Raw genomic sequence first — 22639 nt, 5'->3', positions numbered from 1 at the left:
TTGCTGGGGCGCCAAACGCAGGCTTGCAGGGGGTGAAAGATGGAGCCAGGGAAGAGGGTAGAAAGGGGGAGATCGGCGATAGCGTGGATCACAAAGGCCACGTCTCGCATCGCTAGCCGTTTTATTGCTAAACGGTGGTGGCGGCGAGTACGTTGCAGAGATTGAAAAGTTCCAGAGCCCGTGTCGTCGATTTTTGTGCTACAGGGGGTGGCGGAGCATTTACAGCTGGCCGAGGGAGAATATTTTCCTTTATAAAATAATAACTCCCCCCCCTCTTCCCCTTCTCACATACACGCGCTTCTCGAGCGTCTCCCAGTCGAGGCTTCTCTCTCTCCGTTCCCGTTTTCCGTTCGTTCGCCGATCCGCTCCCGTTTCCACCGATGCAAATTTCAAGAGCCGCTGCAACGCCATCGGGCTCTGCCACTGACGTTTTTAATTATTCAATAAAAATCCCGGGTCTTCGTGCACGCGTAGAGCACACATACACTTATGACGCGTACGCGGGGCGAAACCCGGAGCTGCGGAACGCTAACCGCGCTGCAATTCCGCCTGAATCTCGAGTGCTTACCCGGTGGTTTCAAGAGTTCCCGGCGTTACCCGATAACTCGATCGCCGTCGAGCCATTCGGCCTGAGCCACGGGGCGATAACTCGGTTGGTGCAATTTTTCATCCACGCCGCATCAGCGGGCGATAAATAAACTCGTAATACCGCGAGCTTTCTCCCTCGGCTGTATTTAAACGTTACAGCTTTGGGAAAGTGGGAGATGAGAAAAATGCCGCGTCGATAAAACGCGATCAGTGCATTTTCTAAAGCGAAAATATTTTCCCCGCAAGCATTTCCGAGCCTTTGACAAGACGAGCCGGTCGCGTTCTTGCGACCCGATGTCCATCGGAGGTGCGGAAAGAGGAAGAAAACGGGCTCTCCGTGAATTTTTTCGTAATCATATTAGGGAATCACTTTGATGTCTTGATATGGCCGCGGCTCCGAGCCGAAGAGGCACTTGTGAAGAGAGCCGAGTTCCGAAATTACTTTTGCAAAATTTATAACTCGATTCGCTCGTACCTCGGCGTTCTTGTCAGCTTGGAACGAGCCGCGAGTATGAGGGATACGGAAGGATCGCTCGCGATTAGTCAATTTCCTCTAACGCCTGGAAAAGCGTACAACTTTATACGTTTGTATATTTTGAGCTTTGATTTTCGAACAGCGAGCCGGCCCGCCGCGGTTTCCGCACCGCTCTTCCGATTCCTCGGTTTCGCCTCAGCTCGGTTTCCGGGTTATCCTGACCGCAGCACACGCCGGTCTTGTATTCAGGCATCAGGTATTTATGAACCGCTGTTCGCCGCCCTGCACCGAGTCTATTACCGGCGAACCTTGCTCTCCGAAGCTCGTTTTCTAAGCTCTAAGACCTGAGCTGTGATATCGGAAAAATCTCCAACATCTTGAGTATATTTTGCTTACATTATGCCACTTGCAAGCTTTTAATATCGAATAGAGTTTGCGGATCGATTTTATTCAGAAGCGTTTAAAGATTGTGAGACTCGGGGCGAGATCGGAAAAACCCTTTCAAGAATTCTCATCATTCCGTGAAAAACAGAAAGCCTCGACAGATACTTCTTTCCTCGGAATCATGACATATGTATTTACTTAGGGGGCCAAACACCCCCGAGCAGCATAAGCGGTCGTTTCGGCGTCAATCAGCTCGCCGGTATTATTTTATACGCTTTCGACGCATCGTGCGCCAAAGTTATTATCCTCAGCAGACGTTGCAGCTCGGGGCGAAAGGGGAAGGGAGAAAGAATATACAGTACGGGGTACGTTTTGAATTATCAGCGCAGCCCCCAGGGCAGAGAAGAAAGTGGCCCGCAACTCGGAGAGCCGAGGCACAGAGAGCGCTTTGAGACTCAGGTTACCGAGTTAAGACGAGAACCGGCGCTTCACAAGGGTATCAAACTCGGCAGGTACGCTGCTGGCACGCAGGCGAGTGCAGCTGCAGGAATGAAAGCTCCAGACAATCGCCCAACTGTATTCCCGTCGTTTGATGCCCGCTCGCTTTGTACCGCAGTATACATCGGTTATAGTCCAGAGGCGGTCTCTCTGCATCGCAAATCATCAAGAAATGCAAATTTATCAAATGAAACGAATAGCATAAAGTAAGCTTGAAGCCGCAAAGTGCTAACTTCAAGAAACTGTGCAACGTACAGAAGTAATATACGTAGTAATTTCTTATTGAACAAAAGTTTCAAACACACAGTTTCATTCGGTTCAATTTCATGGGTGATTTAATCAAAACTAGAATCTAGCTGAAAATATTCACCCGTACGAAATCCGCTAAATTGTCCTAAAATAAAAAACCTCGCCCCTATCTTGGTCTCTCAAAAATCCCCTAAATTTGGAAGAAATCGTGAAACCGGGACTACCGGGTGCTGTTCCCGGCGAAGAAGCATTAGTTTACAATTCCAGGGTAGAGGCGGGGGTGCTAAGGCTTTTGATACGGCGACACGGCCCGGCCACAATGCGAAACGGCGCAACAGTCTCGGGGTTTGCGGAGAAGGGGGTGGATGAGGGAGGGGGACGAGGAGGGGAGGGAAGGGCGGTAAATTCGTAAGCTCGCAGGAAAACTTTGGCAAAGAAAAATTATGAATATTTTAGCGAGCGAGCGAGCGAGTCGAGTCGAGTCGAGTCGGGTCGGGTCGGTGGAAGGAAGGAGCCTCGCGAATAATTAGCGCTCAAATTCAAATTTTGGATATTATAAAAAAGTTTTTTTTAAGAGACGAGAGGAGAGCCTTCCCTCCTCTTACCCCCATCCCACCCTCCTCAACCACCCGAAACGTTCATCGAGGTTTGTATTGTTCGCTCCTTCTTACAAAAGCGAACTTTCTCTGTTATTACTTCGAAACTTGTTACAGCCTCGTTTCGGATGCCAGAGTATAATCCTTCGCGCTGCGGGGGTTCCACCCGCTCGGCGATGTTCATTTCGATGTTAAATTCTTTGTCCACTGTTTCTTTTTTTTTTCTTTCTTTCTTTCGTTTTCACCTCACTTCCGCACTCCGTACTCCAACTGTGCAACACGGTGAACGACTCGCCTCAAGGAGATCTCAATTTCCCGATAACCTTCTTCTTCTTCTTCTTCTTCTTCCGACGTCTAGGAACAGCTTTTCGCTATTGCCGCATCGGCACGCGCCGTATGCGTTTTACGGGCGAATTCAGCACTTTTGCATATTGGAGCCCTACACGGTGATTCTGGGCGCCACCCGCTTTCACCGCTCAACCGCTCCCGATCTCTCAATTCGTTCTTTCTTCGGCTGCGCAATCACTCGCGGAATCAAAAAGCGAAAATACTTCCCTCTGTTGTTTTCCCTCATCGGCAGCTATAACAGATTTAATGGTCGATGCAACAGACACAAGAATCCGGAGCAATGTATACAGTGGTCCTTGCCAAGCCGCGTTTCTTTTATATTGTGCTCCTTTAACATAATATTATCCACAAGTTATTTTTAAGATTGTACAGACCTAAACTAAGTTATTGTCAAACCTGGGAGTCTTACGCTATGACTGTTATCTTGGGTTTGCCATTAGCCATTCTAGACGTTAACCAGATCGACTTTTAAGATCCTTTAAGAGTTCGACTGGCGATGCAGGACTCGTGGGAACGTGATGGTCGCGAAAAAAAAATTCGAGATTTTACATTCATTGAACTTCTTGTCTATGAACGGTCTTGGCGGGCAGGGAAGGGGAATTGCAAATCCAAACTAGACGCCCCGAACATACAGTCTTGCGAATCGGCCGTGGTCTTGAAGGAGGTGTTGAAGCACATCGCAACAGAGTGCCGGTGTGTAGTTAGTTCTTTATTCCAACAGAAACGGTAATATCCATTATCCGTTGGGAGCACACCGACGTATTCGTCATGTACGTGCTGCTGATAGAGACTGCGAAAGGGAGAGAGAGAGAGAGAGAGAGAGAGAGAGAGAGAGAGAGCGAAGGAGAGAGAAGGAGGGAGGGAGTAATACTCCATGGCACGTGGGTGGCTCTACGTTGTTCCGGGTATTCCTACGTCCCGGTCGACGAGACACAATGGGCATTGTGTTCCCGCCACGCGCAGCAACCGACCTCGACGTCGTCGCCCTGGAGGTCCGCCTCCTCCGTAGGTACGCATTGTCTGCAAGTGCCGGGACCCCGTGTTTCCCGATCCCCAGGGACGCGCTGCCCACTCCCGAATCGAAGGTTCAAAGTTGACTTCTCAGCCTGACCTGCACTCTTCAGTTGACACCGATCGTCGACCCGGAAGAACCTGCGCGTTCCATCGATTCCTGCACAGGGCAAGGTCGTCGTCGTAGTAAGACCGGCGCGATGGTTTTTAGAGAAAACCAAGACTATCGCAGTGGCACTGCCAATGCACACAGCCAATGGCTGCGTCGCTCTTCACGGCGTGCTACTTCATCTAGCCCTCGATTTTCAACTATTTTCTCATTTCAACGAGGAAACGCATCGCCGAGTTGCGGTTCCAGTCTGATAAACTACCGGTTCGGGTCTTTCTTGTGCGGCAGGAATGATCTGATCCGTATTGCTGATTTTGTTGAATGGATCGTACGATTCGAGCTAATGCCTAGAGAAAAACGGAGATGAAACGACCAGCTTCGTACGAATCCCTCATAGTGTTGCACTTGCTTTCTACGTTTATACTCACAGAGTGTTCCAGTGGTACGGTACGAAATGCAGATGAACAAATGAATGCAACATTGCCTGATCGTTGAAGGAAACGCAGGCGGGGTAACGTTGAGGAAGAAAAAGTAGATTTTTCGGAACAGAGATCATGGATACAACGCTGTTGTTCAATATATGGACAATATATAATTGTTCAGCGTGCGGGTAATTTTGGGATATTGAACATAATATATTCCAAGAGAAAGTGAATCTGTTCGAGTTTTCATTCTCAATATTGAAAACGCTATTTTCATTCACCGTTAATCGATCATTTTAATGTTTCATCTATCACAGAATAAATTGATTTGTGATTAGATATATACGTACATTAAAAAAGTCACATTTTTTACCGTTTATACACACATGGGTGAGAGCCTTGTCTCCATAATCTTGAGATAATTGACACTCTGAGATTCCGATAACGTATCTTCAAATCTGAATTATGATTGCACGCGTGCAGTCAACGCGTCAAGCTAATCGTATCTTGTTGATTATGGAAATTGTTCGAGTGGCGATGCATGATTCGTCTTTACTTCAATTCGATACAGCCAAACGACGAACAATGAAGAAGAAACGAACAAAGCAGGTACTCAAAAATTTCAGAAGAAGGTAAATGAACGTGAAATAGTCTTGCTCGTCAGTTCGAAACAAGGAAAGAGTTTCCCGAAAGAGGTTGAATAACGAGTCTCGCGTTGTCCGAGGTAAAATTAATTATTGAAACTTTTTCTTCCCTGGAACTCGGGCACTACGTTGTGGCAGCGTTAGCTCGCTTTCGCGTTCGTGCACAAGCTGCCGCTAAGATATACTACCCACCCCGACCCCCACCTCCACCCCCATCCCCACGCCCTGCCCACGTCCCCCTCGCTCCAACAACAATGCGTGCTTCGTACCCTCTTATGTGTTTGTACCTACCCCGGGTTCGTTCGTGTTTGGCATAGAGCTTTCCACCCCCGGTACTCTACGTCTATTCTACAACAAACATATTCTTTACTTGGCAAACGGTTTTTTACAGTTCTTCTTCTTTTCAGAAACGATAAGACGAGATTATACCTGCATTCACAGAGGCGCTTTTATTCGCGCTACTAATTCGATTTGTTTTCAAGTGTGCATTCAGGGTACAAGTGTACCTATAGTAACAAATGTGGTTTGAGTAAATTGAATGTAACAGTCGCGTGATGCATTTGACAGTGCAGGGCAGACTGTAATAGGTAAGTACAGTTGATAGACGTACTGCAGGAAGGCTAATGATCGGCCGTCAGAAAATATCGCAGGATGACGGAGGTCGAGGGGATGGGAGGACGGAAAACATTGCCGAGTGGAAAACCGATCGAAACAATTAAAATCGCATCAACGTGACGAGGGGTGGAGAAGGAGGAAGAGGGTGAGGAGGGGAAGATACTCGCGAAATTTAAAAGTGAAATACGCCAAAGTACGGCGGAGTGGCGATTCGAGGGTGGAGGGCAACAACACCCTACACCCTTAACAGGCCAAGTCAAGTGTGAGACGTGAATTAAAGTGAAAGAGCTGGAATTCGGTGTAGGTACCTACTATTCGGTGGGTTGCCGATGGAGAAAGTGACTCCCGCCAACAAAAAGACAGGCATCAGCTCAGGAAGAGGGGGAGAATCGGAAGAATAAGAAGAATAAGAAGAAGGATGGTAAGAGGGGCAATGTTGGGTGATAGGCCGACGCGACGGGGTGTCTTTCAAGTCGTTGAGATCTCGTTTGATCGTGCAGCATTTACCTCTCTCGACTGTGAAAGCGCGGCGTTGGCGACTCTTTTTGGGAGGACGGATATTAAGAGGGCGCAATACTCGGTGTATCCGGGGTTCGTCGTTTCGTCTCGTCGAGGGGCGGATCTCTCATTCAAGTTCGTTCGCCTATTTCTTTAGGCGTACATAGAGAGCTTTGCGTCGCCTATACGACGGCCGCGTCTCTCTTTTCGGATTTTTTTTTCCGGGCATTTAATCCGGCTTACACAGTGCCATCGACTCGGCCGCGACCGAGTTAGGACGTCTTTTCAACGCCCGAATAAAAGCTCACCGAGAGAGAGAGAGAGGGAGAGAGAGAGAGAGAAAGAGAGGGGGACAGAGAGAGAAGCGATTTTTCCGCTCTCACTGAGCAGGTGCGTGAGCGAAAAAACGTCAACGGGATGTAGGAATAAACACGTCAACCGGAATAACAAGCTCGCAGCGACCGGTAACGATCATCTCGTTATCTGCGCTAGCTGAAGGCTGCAAGCTCTGCGTTTCATCTAATCTCGAGCTTGCGTCGAAACCTAGTCACTCTATCTCGGCGTGACGTTCGGAAGTGAATGTAGTTGCACCGACGGTTGATCGAGTAAACAAGCTTTTCCGGCTTATCAAAGCAAACAAATGAATCGAGACCGAGTGGCGCGATATCGCGTCGCATCGGGAATCGCTTCAATTTTTATTTATTCACTTTTCCGAATTCAATTAACTCTCCGGAGCGGAAAGGTAACACGGGGAAATTTTACATGGAGTTTCACGCGCGCAGAGAAAATGTTTTCGGTCAAACGGAACATTTATAATCCGTAAAACTTGGGCAAGTTCGGCCTCAGAGTTGAACGATCCGGGGCGTTAAAGTTTTACGGTCTTGGGCCCGAAACGCCTGCCGCGCTTCGCGACGTCGCGTCGTTTCGTCCATCTCGGTTGGACGAGGGCGTGCATTACATCTGCCTGCCAGTCTTTAAGAGCACCTTTAGGGAGCTGCCCTGCCGAGTGCCGTACCGCCACACCGAGGCGCTCGTAAATTAATTTCGCATTTCGCGTTTTCTTTTTTTTTTTCTTTTCACCCTGCTTAACCTGAAACACACTTTCGAGCTTTATTTCCGGACGATGCGACGCGGTCCTGAACAGCAACAGAGAAATGCTTTCTCTCAGAAGATTGCGAAACGAACAAGCGGGGAAATTGACTGAACTTATCGCTACCGTCGTTATTTTTGGAAATAAGAATTTTTTACAAATGAACTTTTATCGATGCAAAAGCTCGTGTACAGACTGGCCGATTTTGCTCCGAATCTAATGATTGAGCGAAACCGAACCAGAGTTAAAATTATACCTGAATCTTTTGTGTTAGATGAAACAATTTGTATGCCATCAAATAGTTCGGCTGCAGATGAGTTGCTTTGTTTTCAAACCCAATCAGTTTCAAGTTAGAACGAAAGGTATTGATTTAGAACAGTACGATCAAAATCCTTTCATTGCTTCTCGCGATGTCATTGGATAAAAAATTTATTAGATAGGTAGACGCCCGTGTGAAAATGTACGAATGTAATTTGTTAGAGATCGAAACGTGGACGTTAAGTGAAAGTTCAACTTTCCCGCTTCTTTAAGTATACATGAAATAGAGAGGCGGTAAGATACAAAAAGAAATTGAAGACGTGGAACAAACGTGATCATTAAATGTGAAATGCTGACTTCGTTCCGCAACAAAATCTACGGTGCAATCAACTCATCACAATTTGGTAATCGTTTCGGAATTTTCCTTTTCAAAACTGTCTATTATGATTAAAATTCAAACGGTTGAAGTCCTTCGGCCAAAAGATGTTTAACCAGACGCTTTTCCCGGTATTTAATTGATTTTTCCCCGCCCCAACAGCGGCTTCTCACCTCTATTGAACTCAAACTCACCCGGTTAAGGTATCCGTATAATTAGGAGAACGCGTGCTGGTGTTGAAAAGCGTGCGAGGTTCAGACCGAGTGCGAAGGTCCTCGAGGTAAAAGAGGCACGACCCACATTTCCGACTTTCGGCTGCTGATTTTCCGCCCCAAGACGATTGAAACGTTGCCTGGGAGTCGAAGGGTCGTAGAGGTTTAGTGAAATATTTACGGGAATCCGCAAGTGGCGTCGTGGCGGTCAAAACGTACATCCGTGTCACGTCGGCTGACCTTTCAAGGAGAGAATTTGAATCGGGATCAGAAATTGACATTGCTCCGTATAAATTGTCGCAACGTTGACCGTGATGATTATTTATAACTTACAAAATTCTACTCCTTGTACCACACGCTGGTAACACGGGATATGGTTACCACCAGCTGACTCGCTAGCTGGGTAAACAAGCGTAATTTATGTACTCGAAGATAACGGTGAGATATAAATGAGATTTTAAGTACCTTATACCTCAGCCGCGTGGATTTTTTCGTTTTAAAAATCGCCGTTCCCCAGCTCTCAGCGACTCGCGTTGTGCCGGTACGCCACGCCAGCCATAAATCTTATCCATAAATTCAAAGATCCCGATGCATTCGACTATTTAATGGGCTCGACTCTCGTCGGATCGAGCGTTCCGTTTTCACCCCCGCCCGCATCGAGGGCTGACGGGATATCGGAAGGCTGGTCTGTTTGTGCTTGACACGATACACACACACCCTCGATCGGAAGTTGACACGCTGACAGTCCCGACCCGTTTCACCGGCGCGGATCAATTTAGTGAAAGCATTTATAGGATTCAATACAGCCGGCTATCTATCGCGGGTTTTATGCCGTACCACTCGGGGTGTCGTTTGAATTAATTATCAACCGCTAGCGTTCGCCGCCCCCGCCTAGACGAAGGAAGGAAGTCACCCACACCCCGTATATTCATCGTACACACAAGTGTTCTCTATTCAATTCGAGACCCATGGGTATACAAGCCAAAATTAATTGACGCTGTTTATAGCTCGGAAGCTGTAACAGACTGGTTCTCAATGCTTACATGGATATCAGTTTTTCATTCAATACTAAACACTGTTTATAAAACAGCCCATCAAACAATTTCTGGTCTTTCATCCCTTCGTCAATTCAATCCGTTCAAATTGCGCAACGATTTTCTACACACAGTTCAGAAGACGCTGAATGCGACACTTTAAATTGATCAGGGTCGAGAGTTTATTGAAGCTAAAATCAAAGTGGGTATAATAAAATGAAGCACGGAAGATAAGTATTACACGGTGAGTATGACGAACAAATATCCCGTGGTTAAAATCGACAACATTGTGACATGAGTTGAGGATTAGTGAACGGCGAGCGGCGTATTCGGCGTAAGGCGATTAATCATAAGACGACGGTGCAAGTCTGGGTCGAACCGCGGGTGTTGCGGTCACTGGTTGGAACAGGGTCGTATAAGTCTGAAGTCAGAAGTTCCGAGTAGTCGCTAGTTTTAGTTCGAGTCGCGGTATAAGGGGTCGCGGGTCGTGAGACCGGAGGGCGAGAGCTGCAAGCAGCGACTCAAGTGTGCCGTCTGCAGTTGAATAGAGAGGTAATGAATCCTGGCGGACACCGCGGACACCGGACACCGGACACGGAAGAGGCGAGACCCACCGGAGTTTGGCCTATTTATGCCTCGTAGCGCCGTTCGCACGCTGCGACGTCGTCCCTGGACGGCGATGAAAAAGAAGCACAAGTGAAATGCAGAGACGGGGGGAGGAAAAAACGGAAAATCAAAAACGCGAGGTGGAAAAAACGGCCAAATAAATCTTACCCCCGTGTATAAACCTGCGGCAATGATCGCCGACCGGACTCGGACATAAGGGGCGCGAAACGGCGGATGGGGAAAGGGTGGGCATAGACGTACCTACGTGGGGCCGCCGGCCGTCATAAGCCGGACAACCGGAAGAAAAACTGCTAAACGAAAACGCCGCGTTGAAAATCACCTCGAGAGATCTAATGGCGGATCGTAGGGCTGGCGGGGGGGGGGGGGGGGGGGGGGGGGGATGAGGGAAAATAATGGATTTCACGCAGTAAAGATCGCACCCCGAGATCAGGGCTACGACGGATCGCCGCCTTGCTCTTAGCCTTCTTCTCAGATATTGCTACCCAATATCCATCCGCTAGCCTAACGGACGGTATAATTTCGATCTGTCCCGTCATTTCACGCGTATCGAGTGGACTGTAATCGGATACAAAAGTCGCCTGGAAAGTAATCATCTTTGTAACTAAATTATAGGATTAATTATGTTTAAATTGATCGGCGACCATGGATCGACGGCTGAGTTGAGGGGATTCCGTGGGGTTGATGAAAATCGGGCGAAAAATCTGTATCCCAGTTCTTTCGAAAATCGATATCCACAAACTTCTCCCTGTCCAGCTGATAGCGAATTCACCACAACCCACCCCTGCCTCTTCAACCCTTCCGCCGAACATTGTTGTAGTTTGAAATTCGGAGGGATAGGGGTCACGGGGTTCGCGTCGTATCGACGACGAGGAGGGAGGGTGGCACGGTCCGATTCCGCACTCGCAGCCGCATCGAACCGTCCCTGTTCCAGGGTCCGGAGATTGCGGAGGGAACACCAGCGGACGTTGTAATTAGGGAGGACACATCACGCTCCAGGGACACAGCAGCCGGCTGCCCCGGGGACGTCGGTACTTCATTTCGGCTGATTATGCCCGGTTCCCGTTGGTGCAACGGGGTTCCGGGAGGTACCTGCGAGGTGCAGCGATCCTGGGTCTGCCGGACAAACGGGGGCGACGGTCGATGCTCAATTGAGCGTTGGTCCGCCGGCAGCATCGCCGTTCGGAGAGCGGGGGTGAAATCACCCCTTAATGGACCCTCTAATGGACCGGTCCGCTAATCTTTGCGTCCCGTCGCCCCCCCAGATCGATTCTTTTTCGCCCGACACGATGCGGCGCGACGCCGGACGCGGAACTTTCACGACGGCCGGACCGTGACGCTCGAATCGATCAATTAAGGATCCGCAACGGTGTTCGCGTCGTCACGCCGCTTACTCGCGTCCCTTTATTCGTTATCGCTGTGAAGAAAGTTGATGCTCTTGAAATTATTATCCAGTTCCACCCTGCGAGTCAAAGTGGGCCGGATGCAGAGCGGTCAAAGTTCGACGGAACCGAAGACTTGGAAGTAGAAGAAGGGTGGTCAAAGGCTTGGGACTCTGAGACAGTCGAAATTTCTGTTACAAAGCGATCGTCAAAATCCTAAGCGCTGCTTTTGCTCCATTGAAAATTTTTCCATAACGCTGCTCAATTCGTGAAAATACTTACGCATAGGATTAAAAGGATATTGAAATTTCAAATAACGGAGGCAAAGTGGCGACATATTTTAAAAAAAAATTTCACCCGATATTGGAAAATATATAATCCCCGATGTATTTGAGGTTCAAACTCATCTTTTTATACGTGACAATAATAAATTGTTCCGAAAAAATATTACGCCGCAAATTTTTTTCGTTTCAGATTATTGAATTACTGCAAAAATAAACGTTAATCAAATAGAGTTGGTCAGCCGCGCATGAGTGAAAAATGAATCTAAAAACGCACATATCGAAACCGGGCAAGCTTTTTAACCCGTTTAGAGCTGCCGGTGTAAACACAAAATTTCAATTTTCAGCTCCAGCTGCAACATTTCGGATCCCGATCGAATATCCAACGACCTGATCCACTGCGAAGGGTCAGATTTTGTACGTAACATATAATTGTATGTATACACGGAAACGGGAAAGCATGCGGCCGCACGCAGTTCTCGAACGACAACTGCGGATGGCGGAGGGCAGAGGGGAGCCAATTACTACAGGGCACAATTAACGCGTTCTCTAATTGCTAATTAAAGTTACAATAAATAATTAGTGACCTTCGTCGGTATACCCGTTTCGATACTTATCTCTCTCGTACATACGTATTTGTCAGAGGTTTCCCCCCCTCCCATCATTCGAAACTTTTTTTCATCCAACTGTAAACTCCAACGCGGCATTTGCACCACAAGTATGCACGAGTATGAGCAGCAAAGAGATGCACGGTCCGTTTTGTACCGGACGTCTATGCGGTTTGGCTCTGTTTGACGCTGACTAATCGGATTATCCACCCAATTCCAGTATCCAAAATCTGATAGGCCCTCGAACAAATAGCACGGAGCAATGTATGCCGAAGTGGTTCACATGCCACGGCTTACCGAAAAATGGTATCGGAATGATCGTTCAGGTAGAAGAGATATTCATTCACCTCTCGCAGGTCTTGAATATCAATCGAACGCCTTTTCTGGTTGGCTTCCAAATATCCAGATATGTAGGTGCACGGCATCGACCAACGATAGTTGATCAGTTCGCTGGCTATTTCAATATCTGCTCGAGATGCATTCGAGCTTGCGTAGATATTCGGAACGTCGACACCCGAAGTGGAGGGGGAAGATTTCTGAGGGTGGAAAAGGAAGGTGGATGGTTTACTTGCTGGCTGCGGGGATGTGTTACGGTTATTGTATCAGGGTGGATATTTCGCTCCTCGAATCACGACGTGTATCGCCGTTGCAAGGAGAAAATATTCTCACGGTTATGTTACGGCTCTCGATGGTTTTTCTACCACGTCGCTGCACTCAGCCACTATCCTACCAAAGCCGTGCATTACCGTACTTCCGCATGCGGCAGGTATGGTAACGTGAGTGGAAGATGATTGGTTGTTCGCGTCATGTGCCATGGTAACGGGCTTCCCGGCTTTCTAGATTTTCCTCCGTCTTATCCTTCGCCCGAGGATGCGAATGCTCGCTCACCTGACTCTCATCCTCTCTGTTTCAGCCCGGCAACGACCCCTACGCCTTTGTCGAGTTTGCTGACCACCTCGGAGCGGCCGCAGCTCTCGCCGCCCTCAACCAGCGGCTCTTCTTGGACAAGGTGAGTGTGCTCAGTTTCTCCGTTGAGGTGGTTTATCTGCCCTCGAAATAAGGAAGATTTCGTCAGACCGAGGAACGTCGGCGAAACCGGCAGGAAATATAATCCGGAAGACAAGGGCTGATCCTGAATTGAAAAATTCAAGTCGGATGTCCGGGCGGCTTCGCGAAAGATCGATGATCGAATTGGCACGGGCGGTGAGCCGCGGAGTCGGGAATTTGCCTTGTTGGGATATAGAGTTTCGCCCACCGAGTAGAAGTTTATTCAGCAACAGCGGTCAAAGTTTAGGACCAGCAGCCGGTTGCCAGGCGACAGGTGAGGAGTAACGTTCTCGCTCAAACGGGCAATGCCGCAGGAATATGTCATTCCCGGTTTTGCGGGATGCAGTTGGAATCCCAAGCCAAGAGGAGGAACACGAGCGTCTGCGCCGCAGGGTCTGACTCGAACCCCCGCAATCCCCACCTGGCCTCGTGTCGGACCTGAGCCGAGTAGTTTCAGCCCCGGTAATGCAGATTCATACGCCGAGAAGTTTTGACGGTTCTAAATGGGAGTGCCAAGGATTCTCTTGTTGATAATTGATGCAGAAGCAAGCGGGTGCTCGGTGGATTCGAGCTTTTCAGGTATCGTTAGACCCCGTAGCGAGGATCCCCAGGTGAATGCGATTCGCTTACCGTAGGTATCGTTGAGGCTAATGAATTTGATTAGCTCGTGACACTCGTCGATCGATCGAAGCATCAATGGGGTGTACGATAACGGGGTCCGGGGGGGAGGGGGGGGAGGGGGCGGGGGGCGACAAGCGTGCACGGACCTAATACGACGATCAATGCTCGGCTGGCTGGCGGGTGTAAGGTTGCTCTGTTTCCAGGACGCTCTCTGGCTCTCCTGCGGGGTATTTCCGTGAGAATATGCGAGGATGCGAATGCGATTGGAAGCGAAAAGCTTAGCCAATGGAACGCGGTGCAATTTCAAGTAACGACCGGGAATATAGCCCCGACCAAAGGGATTGGGCCCGGGTGGTAGGAGCGGTAAGTACACTCGCCTCGGCCTTCGCGCCTGTGTGACGCTCCAGACTTCACCCACACGTTCCACCGTCTCTACCCGTACGCAACGTGGACTGTTGTATCGCGTTAAACTTGGAGGTTAATTCCCCTCGTTACAGAGGTTCCCGTAGCCACTTTCGAACGTGGACGACCGTGTTAGTCGACCGCGAGACTGCATTGCGGAACTTAGAAGTCTAGGCTAGGCTCAAGAGACTCCTTAGCCTCGCCAGGCCGCGGCGAACGGCCACTGCAGCCGCAAATTACTGCCATGCCTACGTGTATTATCCTCGATTCTTCCCTCCGGAGGGATCGAAAAGCTCTACAGGGTATATCGCGCCAATCGCAATCGATGGTTCTGCTGGATGTTGGACAAACAGAATCCAGCGCGGGTTGCGCAAGACCAAAGCCGATTTCGCGGGGCTGGGGGTGGAAGGAAAAGGGGCCGCAGGGCTTTCCGCAAATCGCAGATGTAGGTAATTTCACGGTGTTGCCTCGCATTAACGTGAGATCAAGTCTGCTCCGACGACACCGTGTGTAGTACGTACCGCCTTCCACGTGCCGCTGCATCGAGACGACGAAGAATACCCGCGGTATCGTGCAGGGACGCAGTGGGACGGGGAGAGGTCTACACGGTGCAATTACTGTATCCGTTTGTAATTCAGCTGCACCGGGGACCGAGGCATAATACCGTACTAATCGTAATCCGTGATTAGAAGTGGGCGGGTAGGGGGACGTTTCGCCCCGCTTCTCGTTGATAGAGATTGAATTCCCCCTTTGGCCTCTTCCGTCTCCTCGCCACCCCGACATTTTGACCCTCGCTCATTTCTGCAACACGGTGTAAGGTAACCGTCGGATTTCTCGCCGTACCTTCTCAGATTGTTTTCCTCTTTTTCCCTCCTCGTCTCATCTATACAGACACACAGCTGCTCCGCGTTCTGAGCCTTCCTTTTCGCCTTCATTCCGCCGCGAATCGGTCCGGTCCTTCTTTCTCCGCCCGTCTGTGCAGCGGCTTTGCTTTCCTTTTTCTCTGTTTCCTCAACGGGTCGGATCTGGTTCCCCGATTTGCCGAGAGGAAATCATTAACAACCTCCTTTCAATTCGCGCCCTCCCTTCAAAGAACCTCACGGTGAAACGTTCCGTTTCGTTTCGTTTCGTTCCGTTCAGTTCAGTTTCGCAGTAACGGGCTGCCGTCTACCTTTCACCCTGCCACATCGCCAGGTATTACCAACCACGGCCGCATCGAAGTGTAGGTACACCGACCCGCCCTCCACATGTACATGCACATCTAAAACCGCCTCCCGATGTAGCTTTTACTCACTAAGTCGCCGCCCGCGTCTTTCGGAAATTCAATCGTCGATCCGGGGCCTCAGATATCTGGTTATACGCGACTATGAAGGGTCGTTCCGTTCATCGTCACAACCAAGGTTCGCTCGATGGCAGATGTGAGACTGGGTCAGACAAATTTTCGAGTTGTGGATATTTCGAGTCCATTAATTTATTTCGCTCACGTCTTCGACCGATCGTTGATTAATCCAGGAGTAGAGCGTCCGCAGCCGGTAAAAGGAGAGGATTTCGAAATAGTGGAGCGATTCCAAGGCACGAAGGAATAGGTGTGTTGGCGTGAAATGAAGAGACGCGCGGGAGGGTTGTTCGAGATTAAAATTTCCATCGACGTCTGTGCAGGTGGAAAGATCCGCTAGCCGAGGTGAGGCGAGACGGCATGCTCGTGATTAATACCAGGGAAGCGACGAGTGACGGTTGGAGGGGTGTGGAGGGATGATTGTGGGCAGAAGAACGGCTGCTGCTCAAGGGTTGAGTCCCTGGGGAAATCTGGAGGCAGTGGGCCACGCGGGATAAACCGCGGGGCCGGCCAAAGTAGCTTGTCAATAACTTAAATCTCAATTCTAAGTTCCGTCCCAAATGGTTTTGACGACTCCTCGTCCCCGTTATCCATTTCCATTCTCTCACCCCGGCCGTCAACGATCCTCTCGGCCCCCTTCGTCTTGGGGGCAAATGGTGCACCGGGTCTCGTTGTGTCGGTCGGCAAGAGTCAGCCCGAGTCCCATGAGACGCCCGCCCTGGGCCTACTCGGGGCTTCCCTCGCAGGGTCGACTCGGGCCCCAGCTGATAAGACAAAAGTTGTTGCTCGACTTCGATAGTTATGACCGAGCAACACGCAACCGAGTCCCTTCGTAAATACTGGATTATACCTTCCGAACTGGTGAGAAAACCATCAGCCACTCGGTCAGCTCGCAACGAGAGTGATTGCCAATCGCCTTCGCAACGGCTTAGCTAAGCCCAACGCATGTCTCCGGCTCGTAACGAACCCGGCAATTCGTGCAAATCAGTCTCGAATAAGTGACATCGCGCACGGTGCGGTAATCGTGGCGAAGAACGCTTTTCGGAATTGCGTTCGAGCGTTACTGGAACCGCTGCAATTGCCCGTGTCTCTGACGGTGATGAGAAATGGTGGAAACGACTTTGCCTCAAAGAAATTGCGTTGGTTTCACCAAAAAGTGTCGTGTGTTCCAGCTTTATCTTTCATCAACAGCGTCAAAATAAGCGATTCACGGGGCTTTCATTTCTCTCTTCACTTTGGCACGTGTCCTTTCTGATTTAGCGCTGTCACTTAGGCCAGTGATCGTTTCCCCAGGCGAAAGATTATATCGCCTGAAAGATGAGTGACAGAGTATACATTGAGCAACTCTATCCCTTGCCGTTCAAAATGTAATTTTCGATTGATACGAGAGGTTTTCTTTTCCGCATGATTTGATATCCAGGCGATATCGGCTGTCATTGACGCACACAAACTCGCTGCGGCATAATCACGAGCATCCGATGGAACCCAAGATGAAAACAAACGTTCCGGTACACGGGAGATAAAAGTAATCCAAAAAACGGCCCAGCGCGTATAATCGTCACAGCTCGGCGCAGATACGCCGCGATGAGAATCGCAATTCGCACCGTCACAACGGGTGTTTTAATTCGACGATCTCTCTTCGCTCGCGTTCGGTATCCCAAATCGCAAGCTCATATTTTCCAGGAAAACGGTGCCTGTGGCGATAATAAGCGAGGGATGCGACGTAGAATGACGGATACACGGTCGTTTAGATTTTTTATTTCGTCATTTTCACTCTTCACTTTATGTATCAGCGTCGAGTTCGTGCGCGACTATATCGACGGGCCACGCAAGCTTCGCCGTTCGTTCATTTTTTCTCCACCAAAAATTCCCTTCTTCCTCAAATTTTCTCCTGCACCCCCGTTCAAACTCGTCGTCAGGCTCACTTTTCTTTGCTTTTCTTTTATTTTCGTGCTACTCCCGGAGTCGGTAATTCTTCGAGCTGTGCGGATACGTCTGCGGCAATACAGTACAAGCAATCAGGAGAAGGGAAAGGAAGGCGACGCGGGGTTGCCGGGGCGATTGGTTCAAGGTTAATAGTATTTACCCGGGCTGTTTGATCGACCTCAGCGACCCTCCGGCCGTGCGTTTTCACCGCTTTGCCCGCGCGGCCTCCACGCAGCGGATTCTTCTCGTAGCTATCGCGGTTCCGGAGATTAATAACCGATAATATGCATTGTCCAGAGCTATCCAGCTCTGTCTTTACACTGACCGTACACCAGGGACCGCTCGCGTGCGACCCTGCGGCAAATCCTCACCCTCGTATAGCCCCGGATTAAATATCGGCTGCGATTCTGATTTATAGTAATTGCCAAAACGGATAGGTCGACCTCGTCTACCTGATCGGGAAATTTTCTATTTTGGGACAAGTGATAGCCGATGCATATTATTTGCGGGGACAGGGCGAACAAAAAACAAAGGATCAAAGTTCGATTACTCCGATTCAATTTTTTTTTTCTTTGTTCTTTTTTCATGTCCGAGGATACGCTCTTGCGACAAAATTTGACCGCGTAACTTTAGTTTCGCTTTTTGAATTTATAACTTTTTAATTCTTTGACCGATCCGTGCCCGGCGGTCAGGCTGACATTGGTGAAATTTTTATGAGAAAATGTTTTGCACATCAACCCCTGAGTCTATGAAGAAAGTTTTCCAAGAATAGGTGTCACGGCAAACTTTGCTCTCTTCTCTTGAAGACCGTCGTTCGTTTGACACGTGTCTGAACGGCGTTGAATTTGCAGCGGTACCTGTCTCGTCAAGGGATGAAGTCGAAGAAGAAAATGAAGATAAATAAATTGCGGCAAAGATTCGTCGCGACGAAGATGATCGTGCGATATTTCAGTTTCCCCGAGTCTCGTCAGGACGGCCTGCAGCCTCAGCTGACAAAGCGTTCCAATTTCGAGCGAAAATTAATAGAGCAATTACCCCTGAGAAATTGGGGGGACCGGTACATGAAGAGCACCGGCGTACAAAGGGATTCTCCGCTACACAACACACGTGCGCTCTTCATGCGCCGTTTATAAACCGGGGTCACCGCCAGGCTCGTACATGGTGGGTAAAATTTTCCTTTTAAAATAATTACACGCTGCAGAACGGAACCAGCGGCCGTTGTCACAGAGGTTGTTGCGTACGCCGCGTAATCAATTACATTGTTAATTGCCGCTAATTAGGGATAAATAACGAGAGAGATCGCGGAGGTCAGGGGTGATTTAGCAGTGGCCGGGTAACAGCCGGTCGACGATTATTATTTTTCGTTTTGGTCCAGCTGATCACGGGGGAAAAAATATCCGGGGAAAAGAAGGAGACGAAGAAGTATCGGAAGAAGCGGACGAGGAATGGGGAAAAAGAGAAGAGGATGGAGAGGAGTGAGGAAAAATATCGATAGGAGAATGATGAAGGCGGAAACAACGGGAGGAAATAAAGCAACGAACAACGGGGAATAAGGAAGGTGGACGTTACGACGGCGCCGCAGGGCCAATAGTCCCCAATCACGGGCAATCAGGGGCCAATCAGAACCAATCTGTCGATCTTTGACTGGGGCGATAGCCGCGTGATCCGAGTTCCCTTTGACCTCTACACGCTTTCCCGAGGAGGAGGAGGAGGAGGAAAGAAGAATTTGCCAGAGGGCGAGGAGGCGCGAGGGAAAGTTAATGAAACGCGTCGCTGACGAATAGAACAACTAATTGTATCCGAGAGAAATTAATAAAAACGTCTTACGCCGTGGCGCTCGATCAGCGGGAGGGACTCTCGCTTCCCTTCCAGGGTTAAAGGTGCGGGGGATATCTCGTTTGGCAGCACCTGCGTGCCACCCTCGTTTACGCCGTTACCGTAATCACCCGTCAAACTCGTTCCCGCACTATTAGCACTCCGGTATCTTGAAGAACCTGCAGCGACTGCCTCTAGCCTGATGGCGCGATGCCTACGCGTGCAGCGAGGGGTAAAGTTCATCGGGTTTATGGGAAATTCTGTTACAAACCTTGTGGATAGATTGCTTTCCACGTACATCGGTTGCGTAGTGCGACTGCGGTGCGAAAGCTGCGGAACTTTTGTCGAACGTACGTGCCAAGTTATTTCGCGTTTATGCGAACAACGTACCGATATGAAGATAATACAAACTGTAACGATAGTTTCGGTTAATTTTTTGCATTGTCGATATAGGTAATCGATTTTAAGACGCAATGTGTGGAAAAATTTTTCGAGAGGACGCGATGCTTCGTTTAAAATACTAAAATTAATCGAGTACCTAATTGCTCGGATATTGAAAAAAATACATTCGAATAAAATTTATTTACTTGTATGCACAGGGAACTTCGATACTGATTTAGCGAACGTAACGAAGTAACACTTATTTTATGACATTTTAAATTCATTCGTACAGTTCACTAATTGTAAGTTTATACGGTCGTTAAAGTGCGGTCAAATTTGCCAAATCATCTGAGTCACCAATTGTTCACCGCGATAAAATAATATTTAACATCTTCGATTCACAAAAAATTTCGCTTGGGTAAAAATATAGATGGAAAAAAAAAGTTTGCGGGATCGACAAAAATTTAGTAGTGTTAATACAGTGAGACAGCGTTTATTGAGTTGTATACAATCTCAAAATTTAGTTATAACTGGATAAAAATTTTTGTTCATCAAAATTAAATATTTTTTTATATCGGTGTGTCAAATGCGGATCAAACTGATCCAGATTCAGCGCAGTGCATGGATGGATGACAAAGCGAGGGAAAGATAACTCGGAGACAACGATCTAGCGCCTGATTTTACAACGTGCAGCTTGTTCGCGTCCTCGCGTCATTTTCCAGTGTTTGCCCGAATCTTGAGAAAATAAAATACCGCAGTCGATCACAGCGTGGTTATACAGAGTGAAAAATGCGCGGTCTGAACGGCCTGATAAAACAAGCCGGTCCACGAGGGGCGGAGCTCAATTGCCGCGGGGGTTCAATTGTGAGCCCCCATCAGCCGGATCCCACGGAGTCGGAGGAGCGCGAGTCTAGCCTTCGGGGAAGTTTCAACCCGCCTATATAGACGTACACACACCGGGTATCCGACTTCTCGTTTCCCCCCCGGTTTCGCGGTAATCGATCAATTGAAAATCGCTCAAACGACAATCGATTTAAAATCAATTGGAGCAGCGGCGGTGGCGGCGGTGTAAGACTAACTGGATACGTATTTCTCCCCGACTCCGTCGGGTGGGGGTGAAAGGCGGGTTGAATTCGTCGCGGTTCTCGCTCTGCGCCCCGCGGCATGAACAGTCCTTTGTCTTTGGGCGGCACAGCGGGGGGTTGAATTTTGGTTACAGTTCATCCCCGACTTTTTCTCCCGCGCCATTTTCTTCTCTATTTAATTTCAGGGTCCATCCCCCGAAAGTCGAGATCTGTTTTTTATTCGTTCCTTCGTCCATCTTTCATCCCCGCTGAGGCTGACCAACGATCGTCCCGGATCGCGGCACGTCGTAAAGCTTGCCGGCTCGGCTCATTCCGTAATTGAATATCCAGTTCGCACTTTCTCCTCTCAGCCATGGCACGAGAGTTTCCGCCTCGGATGAAACCCCTTCCTGTGACCGAGGCTGTCACATGCCATGCACAGTTCAGAGGATCGGCATCAGCGGTTACCCGCACGTCAACGCGGCATCGCTTGCGGCCACTGTTTGTCCGTCTGGTTTCACTCTCCGGCAGCATTTCTGACTGCTCCTTTATTTATTGCATCCTCTATTTCCGCCCGCTGTGCTCTACCTGCCGTTTTATCCTCACCGCCGCCCACCATCTTGTTCTCTCAGTCCCCCTGCCGCCGGTGTAACGAAATAAAAAGTAACGTATAACCAAGATCCACCCGCTATCTCGCGTGACGGTGTGTTTACTTTTTCTTCTGCCTTCTGTTATACAAGGTGGCAATTCCTTCCTGAGATTTCGCCGTACGAAAATGCCTTTGGATTGAAATCGTAGGAGGGTTGAATATCAATTTGTTTTTCTACTGGGAATGAAATCGAGGACCAAAGAAAAGAGAACTAAACGAGAGTATGAAGGGCGGAGAGGAGACGAGAGGAGAAAAGAAAAAACATCGCGAATCGAGAAACGGGGGTTGTAACATGGCGCAAAAAGCCGGACCTCAAGCCAATGAGGCGGAACAATTAATTGATCCGCATCCCATAATAGCCCGTAGGTAAGGATCCTTCGACGATCAAGGTTCGTTCCCCGCGTCCTTTGTCAGTCCGCTGAGAAAAGTGTCGAGGCCGAGGGTGGAAGCGGAGCAAAGGCATCGACAAAGGACAAAGAGAGCCGGCCGGCCGGCGGCGCTAATTTGTTCAGTCGGCGCTTGCGAAGTAGGAGACAGAAACGCGATCCTAATCCTGGATAAACACCCTCTCGTTATTCCTCCGTCCCCGCGGGATGTGGCTCGCCCGGAATTGCGTCGCGACGCGCTGCGTCCTTTTCGCGCGCGTGCCGAAAAGTTCTCACCGATCTTCTGGTTTCGGGGGTGAAAATCGTTCTCCGGGGTGTTTATTTTTCACTGCGGAGAAAGTCTCGGAGCTTCGGTACATCTTGTATTATACCTACCCAGGTTCGGAGGGGTGGCAGCCCCGGGGCTTCGGGGCCTCTGCCTTTGCCGCTGCTGCAGCAGCGAGCGGGTTAGGCGACTGTACGTTTACTCGGAAACTTAGAGCGTCTAAATATCCGAGGGCGATACCATGGCGGAGGACGCGCGCCATCTGCGCCCTCGAGCCGCGTCTCTCCTTCTCTCCGCAGGTTTCTTCTCTTCACTCCCTCTCTTGCTCTCTCTCTCGCTCTTCCGGCGCGGGCGTCGGGATGCCCCGGCGCCTCGTCCCCGGCTGGTTAACGCCGCAACTGATCCGGACACTAAATAACGAAGGAGCTTGCGAAAGATTTAGTCG

The 22639-nt window shown here is 49.3% G+C and overlaps 1 protein-coding gene across 3 annotated transcripts in view; it reads left to right on the top strand.

Annotated features, from left to right (window-relative positions):
- Positions 1-22639, top strand: part of LOC124222387 (nucleolysin TIAR) — a 376350-nt gene that overhangs the window by 50535 nt on the left and 303176 nt on the right. For all 3 annotated transcript variants that reach the window (XM_046633280.2, XM_069137358.1, XM_069137359.1), the window contains exon 3: positions 13216-13311. In XM_046633280.2, coding sequence (XP_046489236.2) covers positions 13216-13311 — 96 coding nt within the window. The remainder of the gene's footprint in view (positions 1-13215; positions 13312-22639) is intronic.

Source organism: Neodiprion pinetum, chromosome 6 (genome assembly GCF_021155775.2).
Source record: "Neodiprion pinetum isolate iyNeoPine1 chromosome 6, iyNeoPine1.2, whole genome shotgun sequence".
NCBI classification, from domain to species: Eukaryota; Metazoa; Arthropoda; class Insecta; order Hymenoptera; family Diprionidae; genus Neodiprion; species Neodiprion pinetum.
This window is presented reverse-complemented; position numbering and strand designations above follow the sequence as displayed.